Raw genomic sequence first — 11,094 nt, 5'->3', positions numbered from 1 at the left:
CGTGCTATGTAAATACTTATAAACACTTCATGAATGCTCTTTGTCACCTCAATTCATATCATTGTATCATTCTTATCAATTCATTGAGGTAAATGCGTTTTAAGGTCGATTGATGTAAGTTGGAAATTATGCTCCTCAAACTGATAAAGACATTTGTTGAGTATGTCTAGAGGGCAAATAATTGTTAACACATTTACAGATTATTGCTGTGGATTCTTTCCTTTTAAACCGCATTGAGTAGTGAAGCACTCGATAACAGAACAAGTCTAGATTAGAGAATTTCCATCTAGTGGTTTCAAAACTTCAGATTCTTTCACAGTAACAAATAAATGATTTAATTAAAAATTAAAGCACCATTTTAAGCATCATTAGATGAACATTTTATTTTTTTAATATATTTTGGAAGTGAGAAAGTAAACTATTTCCGTGCAGATTTGATTACATTTCCATTGAGGAAATATGGTGCCGACCTGAAGTTTCACACTGCATCACGTAATTATTCTAGTGACTTCAGAATTCCAAGTTCTGATATTGAGTAAATACTCATAGCACATTTAAGGTAAGAAAATATTTAATTATTACTTCAACCGATCCATCATTTTAAGCATAAGTAAATGTTCCAATAGAGTGGCTGAAGACAGTTCAGAATGATCTAGATGTGAAGATTGTTTTTCCACTTTGCCCAAGTTTGTAGTAGTCTTTGTATATTTTTATTGCAGTTCTTCTATTGATTACTTCATCTCCATACGTTCCCGTTCAAAAATGTTTTCTCACACAACGACACCAAACACACAAGAAAACATTTCTTTAACAAAAGTGGCATGGAAAAATAGGATCAATATAAATTTGGGTATGATATATGAATTGGAGTGCGTTTGTGGGAAAAACAACATTGATGACGTCGTAACCCATTACTCCAGCTTTTTCAGGTCGAAGTGGAGGTCATCCATCCCCATCCAAGACTGAAACTTAAAATTTTTCATATTGCACTTAGATACCACAAAACAACTATAAGGCTGTCAAACTTGAGACATCCTGTACATTTTCAGTTAAGAAGCCAGACATCAATTGCCTAAACACCTTCTAGAGCATTAGCTATAGGAATGCTGGCAAATGCTACAGGAATTTCTCCTATAGCATTTTAGTCACAGCCGAAAAGAAGCAAAGTTGCGCAAGCCTCTTACAATGTTTGATATGGCTGACTGTTATTTATTTATAAAAATAAACTGCCACTTAAATTGATATATCTGTGACAATAATAAATTGGTTTGGTGTCGAACCAGCTGAATCATTCATATGTTTCCAAATTTTCCGACGTTCAGCGCTTACACCTCTAAGACGTACGTGGGAACACGACCAATCCATAACAGCAGCGTCGTAAGTTAACAGTTTGCCCAAGTCGGGAACTAGGCGTAATGGGTTCCTCGCAGTGTCATGGGCAATAGCTAGGGAGCTAGTCGTTATATGCAGTCAAACGAATAGGAACAAAGCATTAAGGTAAGACGAGTTTCAGTTGCGAATTGCCCTCAGGAAACAGTGTGTGGGTCATAGTATTCTCTTTCAGATTAGTGTTGCGCCCTTTGGGAGCCCTGAGATTTTTGAATTCGCAACCAGTAAGTTTTTCTTTCGACTGAATATATTACATTGTAGTAAAAAATTGCTTCGAGCAAACGGTCCTGAAGCTTGTGTGCAAGAAAGTGGGTGTGGCACATACGTATTTGCTAGGGTTCAAAATTTAATCTAAGCCCATTTGTCTCTGGCATTGTCGGTTCGCTATATATCGAGCGGTTTTGAACATTTTTTGAATTTTGTCGCAATTCAATCAAAATTCAAGAAAAACGATCACAGAATTGAAAATTTGAAACCGAAACGGCTCGATCTGTTGAATATTTATCTCGTATTGAACGTCTTCTCGCGGAGCACCCCAAAGACATTCGCATAGATAGGTTCAATATTTTAAAGAGTGAAAAATAGTATTCTCACTGGATTTCTCTTCCTGTGAGATCGCCAACCAGCTAATTTTGAATGCATATCGAATTTTCATTCGAAAACAGCAAATAATTTATTTATATCTAAACTTCGTGTGGGGTGGATAATACATTTTTGGAGTAGGTACACAACTCTTGAAAACCTTATCTCTTTGTTTTTCGTTATTTTATATAAATAACTTCTATGTTATCTTGAGAAATACAGTGTGTCTAAAATAAGTACGTCCAACATGAGGATTTGGTAAATGTAATAGATGCAGCTTTGGTGGGAGAGGAGTACAATTGAAACAAAAAATGAAAGGCTTCAACCCCTTTAAAATTACGATTTAACTAGAATTCAAGTGGAAAATAATGAAATTTTCAGCAAAAGAAATTAGCATTACTGTCCCGAAAGAACCTTCGTATCTACAGGATTGCACTTCATCGTCACTTTATTTAACATGTAGGTTAGAATAATGGGCACTCGAGCAATAATTAGCCCATTTTTTAAATAATTATTTCTCATTGAGCTTTTTGGCTCGAGAGGAATTTGGAGGACACCCTAGATAATCTATCGTTGACTCTAACACATTCCTGTCGATCCCAAGAGGATAATGAGCTCGATAGAAAGAGAGGGGATGGATGAGGGAGATTGGGAGGGAGAAGGGGAGGGATAGAGTAGGAGAGGGAACATCGTTGACGAAAACGGGGTGGGAGAGGAAAAGAGATGATGTAGATTTGGTTAGGGTGAGAAAATTGCACTTTGAAGTCACATCAGTGTACTCGTGTAGCCTGTGGATTGCATCTTGCTGTGATGTTGCTTAAGCTTGTAATTGTATTGCACTTCTTTGCAATTACCTCACTGTCCAGTGTCAGTTGATGATGAGCTGCATCATACATAAAGTTGGAATAAAACATGTCGGGTAATTTATTTAAATGAAATAATCATATTTTTGTAAGCTGTTAATCATTAAACAATTGGATAAACATCGTCTTCGGCAATACCGCATTCGTTAGTTCCACGCAAAAGCCTGAAGTATCCCTGTTCTCCCCAGGATGGTCCCCAAGAGTTTTTGACGATCCAGTAGTCCTGTCCGTTCTCGCTTCCGTATCCTACAATAAGGACACCGTGGTTCAAGTTGTTGAATGAGCAGGATGGGTCACTGTAGATTCCCGAAGCGTATAAGGCAAGGTAGCTCGCATCTACAACTGCAGATACGGGTCCAACGGTACCTACGGCTTCCAGAAGTGCTTCTTCGTCTTTATCGATGCATTCGTAGCTGCTGATTTTGGTGACCACTTTAGATGCGTCGTATTTGCAAGTGCCATCACCAGCTAAAAAAGAAATTATGTGTTAACTTGTAAACTAGATAGCAGTGGAATACTTGTGGGGTAGTCGGTTCCGGATTCAAGTCCGTATTCTTCGATATAGGGGAATGTATCGTCCAAAGATCCACCACTGCATCCATCGTTGGCGGAACAGCAGTCGACCAATTGTTTCTCGGAGAGAGGCACCAATTTTCCGCTTGACTTAAAGTAAGCCCCCTCGGTGGAGCCAGTCTAAAGCAGATACAAGTCATCGGTCTAATATTTTTTATTGGAGAATTGCTTACCGCAGAGAAGGCCCAACATGATCCACAAGCGCCCTGATTCTTCACCTCAGTCACATAACCTTCAGACCTCCAATCGCGAAAAGCAGGTATAGCTGCTCCAGTCTTGACGAAGGGGGTGGTTTTGAGAGACCGTGCAGGCTTGGCGTGGAGGGTGAGATAAGATCTGAATTCCTCAGAAGTCCAATCGGAGAACTTGGTTACAGCTAAAGAGATATACTAAGTTTCGATATGCAGGTTGGCAAGTAAAAGTATAATAAGATCCACTAAAAAAAAAATTACTTACTTTTGTTATAGGAGACGAGTCCTCGGGCGTAAAGGGCGTTGTGTTCTTGAATGGAACGCAGATTATCTCTGAAGATGGTGAAACGTCTGGCGTTTTCTTGCTCGCTGTAGGTCTTACCATGAGCAGACTTAAAATTGTAAATTTAGGCATTATTTTTATTAAAAGAAGTTTGCGCAGAAACTACATATCAACATTCATTTTAGTATAAGATCACAAGAGAGAGAGAGAGGGAGAGAGAAAGAGAATTGTGATAATAAAAAAACCTTTTGTAGAATGACCATTCCGTATATTTGAAAATGTGTGGAAAAATAAACAAAAAATTACTTTAAAAGTTTCGAAGAGAACCTGGTGCTCTTCAAGAAGAGATGCACCAACGGCAACTATTAACAAACTAGTTAAGATAAATGTCTTCATGGCCGAGTTTTTCTGTAAGTGAAGTGAAGAACTGTAATCAGTTCCCACATTTTGCAGTATTTATACGGTAAAGTGGGATATTATATTGTACACTTGAGCTACTTGAATAATAGAATACGTATGATGATAATAACATCCTTAAGTAACACTCGTGGTTTCGAGTAGGTATCTACAGATTGGCTTTCGCAACCAAGCAAAACAATGGAAATAAATTGAATAACCAAAAAACAGATTTGCCTCTAAATTCTTGTTTTGAAGTTTTATTACTCACCTCAGATTCGTTGTACTTAATTCTATATAAAAGTTCTAACTTGTGCTATTTCTCGCAGAAAATACATCTTTTATTCAAGTAATTAATTGTGTTTTTATTTTTATTACACCACACAGCATGGCAAAGTGGCACTTGATTTATATTTATCATAAAAATAATTGATGCCATTGTTCTTTAGAGATTTTTAAAAATTCGAGTTACGACCCCTGGGCCACGAGCTACCGCTCGGTACCAACACAAAATATAAAGATTCATAAACCCTCGTATTACTCGTTTGCTCTCTAGAAGAAATGTATTAGATTTATACTCAAAATATTGGTGAAAAATCACCAAACAACATACTGGGTGAGTCATGTGAAAATATCGAGTCATGACCCCTGGAACACGAGGAAGACCGCAGAACCAACTAAAAATGTAAAGTTTTGTGAACCCGTAAATTACTCGCTCGTTCTCTACAAGAAATATAAAAAGTTTATTCTCTAAATTTTGAAAATTATTGGGCAATTTAAAATTTTGGAACCTAAATGTCGTACAAAAAATTAAAAATTTATCGCAAAATAAACAAATTATGAAAAAAACTAAACGAGAAATCCATCTGAATTTTTGTATGGTTTAATTTAAGCCTTAGCCTCAAATAACTCTTTTTCTTAATTAATAAGAAATTCGTTAAGACGATTTATATGATATTCGAAATGGAACCTTCTGATATGAAAGCACCATTTTACGTTACACCTTGTCAAGTTCATTCTGTGGAAACCAAAAACTAATTTAAGTTCTTAAGGAGTAAACTAAGGATATGTCTTATCTTGACTACAATAATTACAATGTATTTCGAGTGCAAAATCTCAACTCTCTTTTTGTTAGAAATTTCTTTTGAATATGCGTTGTCAAGATAACACGTAGAGAATGATATCTTAAAGTATCATTTCCTTTTTGCGATACTTCTGAAGAGCTTCAAACAATCACTTGAGGAATACTTCGTTTCAGAGCCTGATTTCAGCCATATAACTTAAGGCTTATCCAATGAGAAAATATTGAGCCTGCAGCTAGAAAAATCACTGCGGTGAAACCTCTGATAGTTAAAAGTTTAATATAGGATTAGACATTCTATTTTAACATCTAATCTTCTTTCCTTATGAATCATCGACTTCTCCCTGCGTCGATGGATTGTGTGCGTTTGAGCGCGAATGGCTATAGATTCTAAGCAAAAATATTATTCATATAAAATTTAGTGTAAAAATATCTTGGCTAAAATATTGTCTAAGACAATATTCATCATATCTGTGAAACTTAGCATTTTAAAATTTAAGCATTTCAAATTTAAGGAAAACCGTCCCTGTAATTTATTTTTCAGGCTTTGCGAATCATAATGCACACGAATAGTATGATGGTGCGTATCAATATGCTTAATAGGAAGAACTGAATTTAAATAAAATAGTAATATTTATTTAAGTATTATGCAACATGGATTTTAAAACAAACAAAAATGGTCACAAAAGTCGCAGATGTCTTGTAGGTAACGTTCTAGTGAGTCTACCGTAAAAGGCATCGGCTCTTTGCGAACGAATTTACCACGAACTGGACAAACACCTTCGACGTTTCTTGACTTTATGTTAAATAATTAATGCATAATTAGTACAACTAATTACAGCAGGGCGATCGAAACACAATTTTCCGAAAATAAAATTTTGTACGTTTATGGCGAGGATGAAATGGAATTTCAGACAATTCCCAAAACATGTACCATCAATTTTGGTTTCATCTCGAAGTACATTTCTACGGGGAACTTAAGCCCAAATGGTTCGTAAGAAATACTACATGTAACATGACTACAGTGTATTTTCTAGAGAGCAATATTTACGTGGCATTGTTGGAAAAACTAATTTTCGGTCACAATTAATTTAAAAATGAGCTCATGGAACTTTCAGTTGTTGCTATTACGGCCGTGCACAGGGTGTCTCATATTCGACTCTCAACATGGGGATCTCGGAATCCGTAGGAGATACAAAATCGGTTAAATAGAGGCAAAGTTATGTCTTTTTAAGCAGACTACTTTGCCTTTTTAATTTTTTAAAAATTCCGATTATGTTCGGAGATATCCGAAAAAAAAACGATACTTTTTATTTCTTTTTCATGTTTTTTCTTCCTTAAATTATATAGAAACATGAAAATGGATAAAGCTTTCTTAAGACATTTCTCTCCGCGCTACAACATGAAAAGAGTTTTTCGGAGATACGACGTCTAGGTTTTCCAATACCGTCATCCCTCTTTTTTCCAAAAAGAGACCTGACCGTTATTTTTACGATTTCGGCTAGTCATTGATAATTGAAAAACAACCATATGTCACACTTGCCGATTTGTAACATCTAGAGCAAAAATATCCATTATCAAGAGAAACAATATCTTAACATGTTCCCGTTCCACAATAGGGCATTCTACTTACTCCATTTGCATGGTAAAAATAGAAAACCCTTATGTCAAAATAAATGTCAGAAAATGGTCACATGATAGGAATAGACGCGTTGCGATTGGTGTCACAGACGCGGCTTATTTGTCTATTTTGAAAAATCTTTCATTAGTGAAAATTCATGCACTATAGTTGATGTGTTAATACTTGTTGCCGGAAAATTCAATTTTCTAACGAAAAAACACGTGACGTGTTCAAAATCTATTGCTCTTCTAATAGAAATAGTAATATGGCCGTTCAGCAATGCTTTAAAGAGTACCCAGAACGTTTGCAACCACACAGAAACTGTTTGAAATTATTTAACCAAAATCTGCTAACTTATGATACTTTTAGCAAACCAAGGAACAGTTATAAACCGTATCTGGATGCTGATCAAAAAGCAGTTATTATCAATTCAGTGAGAAAAATAATTTTCTTATATGTATATAGTATTTCTCGCACTAGATATAAAAATAACTAATACTATATATTCAATTTCTAACAGCTTGGCGATTGTTAATAACAATCCCCGAACTTTTGTTAAATATCTCTTGGAATTGAGTATGCCTTGTATAATAAAATTGCCTTGAGCATACTAGACGAAGGACCATAACCAAACGTATTATTTCTCATGCGTTTGCGTACGCATTATTTCGCTCGTCAGTTACCCCACTGATCGATCAAAGTAAGGAATATGTGCATTTATTTGTTTTAACTCAAGATTCCACTCGATGGCGAATAAATAATTCTCCTTACGTTCACGAGTGCACACTGCCGAACGCATGCAAACTTGGATCTGGCGAATATACTTCGATGTGCCGCCACGTGTCCGAACACAGCCGAGAGCTTTGAACGCACACGTAGCCTAACGTGTGCTCAACGGCACACACTAGTCAAACGCATACGTTTGCTCTGGTCTACTTCGTGCGTACGTTGCTTATGAGAGTAATTAGCACTTGGCAATACGTACTCTGTTTATTTTGCACTTTGCACTAAAATTTTACACTAAATTTAAGATAAATCTTATCATAGAGCTATTCATGGTGTGTATGAGAAGAACCAGAGAAAGAAAGTTAATCAGGCATTTAAGTTTGTATATATTTTTTGCAATAAAGAAGTTTTGAAAATTTTTCTGATACACAACGTTTTTTCTTGTTTCAACTTACTTTGCCTGTATAGTCTAGAAAAACTTTTAGTAGTACAAATTCCTTGAATATCAGAGCGAAAGAAACTTCTCAAATAAAGCAGTATTATTCCAAGTTCTTGTGCCATTTTCAGTTTCTCATTCTTGCAACAAAAAATTGATGGCAACTGAACAAAGAGCGCAAGATGACAGAGTATTCATTGCATGGCAAAAGTCTTAGGAATACCTCAAAAAATTATATCAGATGCACTACCGCGGTTCCTGGAACCAGGATAATTCGCCAGAAAACCAGGACATTACAGGTATTACGCAACCGCACATTGTCAGCTGCAAGACTTTTCCAACGATTAAATGAAAATCATAGAACCGCCGTTTTCTTTTATAGAATTCCTAGGCCCTTAATGGATTTAAGATAAATTCCAGAAGTCCTGTCCCGGGACATTGATCGACTGTAGATAATCAGCAAAAGCGTTTACAGTTTGTTGAACATCTTCATTAGGAGCTTGAAGAACGCGGTGCAATGTTTTTCACCGATTTACTAAATTCGACAGATGCACATCTCATGGACGGAGGAGAGGTTGGAGAAGGGTTGATGAATATTTTGCAGACTGTTGTTTTTCCCCTAGAGTTCAATTTGGCGGTGGTCGTGTAATAGTGTGAGCAGGCATTTCCTTAGAGGCACGTACAGAACATGTCGCAACTTGTGGTGGCTATTTAAACGACGAACGATCTTTGAAAATGTTTGGAAGAACATTGTTGGTGAATATTTTTGTTTAATTCACGACAATGCTCGTCTACACATTGCAAGGATAATGCGAGCGTATATGAATGAAGTTGGTATTTCTTTATAACCGTTGGCCCCGAGAAGTCCAGACTTGACCCTGATAGAAAATGCATGGGAAATTCTGGGCCGATGTATTTGTTCCAGTTATGCTAAGTTTCAATACATAAATAACTTCATGACGAATGAGAGCAAATTCCTTCGGAAGAATTTGCCGCATTAATCTGTAGCATGCTCAATTGCATGAATGCTGTGATTAGAACTCGTGGAAGCAATACACGTTACTAAAGGTGTCGTTTTTCATTTAGAAAATTTTAAAGATTTTCTTTGTTAGCAGATTTGTCGAATTTCTGTTTTTTTTTTCAATAAAGGTTTCATCGGAGTCTTTAGGAAAAAGTGAACATTGTTCTCAATTCGTTTAAACTGTGTATAAGTTCACAGCTCCAACAACTCCTACTTGTGTGTGAGACATTATTCCCTATTGAAATAAAAGAAAAATTCGTAGGAAAGCAAAAATATTTGAAATTCAAGGAAAAATCACAATTTTATTCACAACTCGTATGTATGTTACATTTACATTTTATTTCAAAGTTGCGATTTAGATGATTGGGTAAACATCATCTTCAGCAACACCACATTCGTTGGTTCCACGAAGAAGTCTGAAGTATCCTTGCTCTCCCCAGACGTCTCCCCAAGAGTTCTTGACGATCCAGTAGTCCTGTCCGTTCTCGTTTCCGTAACCAACGATGAGAACACCGTGGTTCAATGTCGAGGGTGAGCAGTAGTTGTCAGAATAGATTCCAGAGGAGTAAGAGGAAAGGTAGCTGGCATCAATAGCAACAGAGACTGGACCTTGGTTAGCGACAGCTTCCAAAAGGCTATTTTCGTCTTCTCTGATTGAAACGTGGCGTGAGGTTTTGGCGACAACCTTGGAAGCGTCGTATTGGCATTGGCCGTCTTCAGCTACAAGCAAAATGAATAATTTTTCACGATCAATATTGGAATGACAGGAAAATTACCAGTGTAAGGGTAGTCGGCTTCGGATTCAAGACCATTGGTTTCGATGTAGGTGAAGGTCTGGTCTAAGAATCCACCATCGCAACCGTAGTTGAAGTCTTTGGTGCAGTCGACTAATTGTTGCTCAGAGAGAGAGACCAATGTTCCAGATGACTTTGCATAAGCACCTTCAGTGGCACCAGTCTAAAATCCAAAAATGGCCAATAACAAAATTTCAACAACCAATTCCTCTAACTAAAGTACCAGGGAGAATGCCCAGCAAGAACCGCAACTTCCTTGATCCTTAACATCAGTGACGTAACCTTCATTTCTCCAATCAACAGCAGCAGGTACTTTAATGCCTTTCTTCACGTAAGGGGTAGTTTGGATGGTGGGCTTGGCGTGGAGGCTGAGGAAAGCTCTGAATTCTTCCGGAGACAAGTCAGAGAATTTGTTGACAGCTGCAAAAGCAACGCAAGTTTACCTCACTACTTCAAGTCGGATCAAAGTTTGACTCACCCTTTTTGTAAGAGACGAGGCCTTTAGCGTAGAGAAGGTTGTGTTCTTCAATATCGCGGAGGTTGTCTCTGAAGATGGCGAAACGTTTGGTTTCTTCTACTTGGTTGCTGTAGGTCTTACCGTGGGCAAGCTAGAGAAATAAGTGAGTTTCACCAAAATTCTTCGAATTTCCGAAATATTCTTACGTACCTTGAAAGCCTGGAATTGAGTCCCATGCTCCCCCAGAAGGGAAGCACTAACGGCAACTACCAACAAACTAGCCAAAACGAATGTTTTCATGGTGATTTCTGTTCTGCTGATTGAAGAACTGTGCCGCACAGAAGATCTGGCCTGGTTTATATATCACTATTCGCCAAGATTTTCTTTGTGACATGGAGTCTACTTGAAACACAATCGCAATTTTAACACAATAGTGACTAATCTATACTATTTGCTTATGATTTTGAAAGATTGCGATTAGAGAGGGTGCTGATCTTATGTGCCTCAAAGGATATGACTTGTTGAAATTTCGACATCTTGGGAAAGAAGTTAAGTGGGGAAAAAATAACAATCATTGCCACTCTGAGATTCAATTAAATCCAATGAATCGGTTTCTATTACGCGCAACAGATTAGAATTTTTTTTGTGATACTGTATCATAGTGAGTGAAACTAAACCTTA

The 11,094-nt window shown here is 37.0% G+C and overlaps 1 protein-coding gene across 1 annotated transcript; it reads right to left on the bottom strand.

Annotated features, from left to right (window-relative positions):
* Positions 1 to 2,871: 2,871 nt before the first annotated feature.
* On the bottom strand, positions 2,872 to 10,783 carry LOC136340785 (uncharacterized). Its single transcript, XM_066285127.1, has 10 exons — positions 10,624 to 10,783; positions 10,435 to 10,564; positions 10,180 to 10,376; positions 9,939 to 10,119; positions 9,521 to 9,882; positions 4,188 to 4,337; positions 3,864 to 3,990; positions 3,581 to 3,783; positions 3,353 to 3,527; positions 2,872 to 3,302 (listed from the first exon to the last, which is right to left on the bottom strand). The coding sequence occupies exons 1-10, from the start codon at positions 10,711 to 10,713 to the stop codon at positions 2,938 to 2,940; spliced, it is 1,980 nt and encodes a 659-aa protein (XP_066141224.1). The 5' UTR covers positions 10,714 to 10,783; the 3' UTR covers positions 2,872 to 2,937.
* Positions 10,784 to 11,094: the final 311 nt, after the last annotated feature.

Source organism: Euwallacea fornicatus, chromosome 8 (assembly GCF_040115645.1).
Source record: "Euwallacea fornicatus isolate EFF26 chromosome 8, ASM4011564v1, whole genome shotgun sequence".
Classification (NCBI taxonomy): domain Eukaryota; kingdom Metazoa; phylum Arthropoda; class Insecta; order Coleoptera; family Curculionidae; genus Euwallacea; species Euwallacea fornicatus.
The sequence above is the reverse complement of the archived record's forward strand: the minus strand, read 5'-3'. Positions and strand labels throughout refer to the sequence as shown.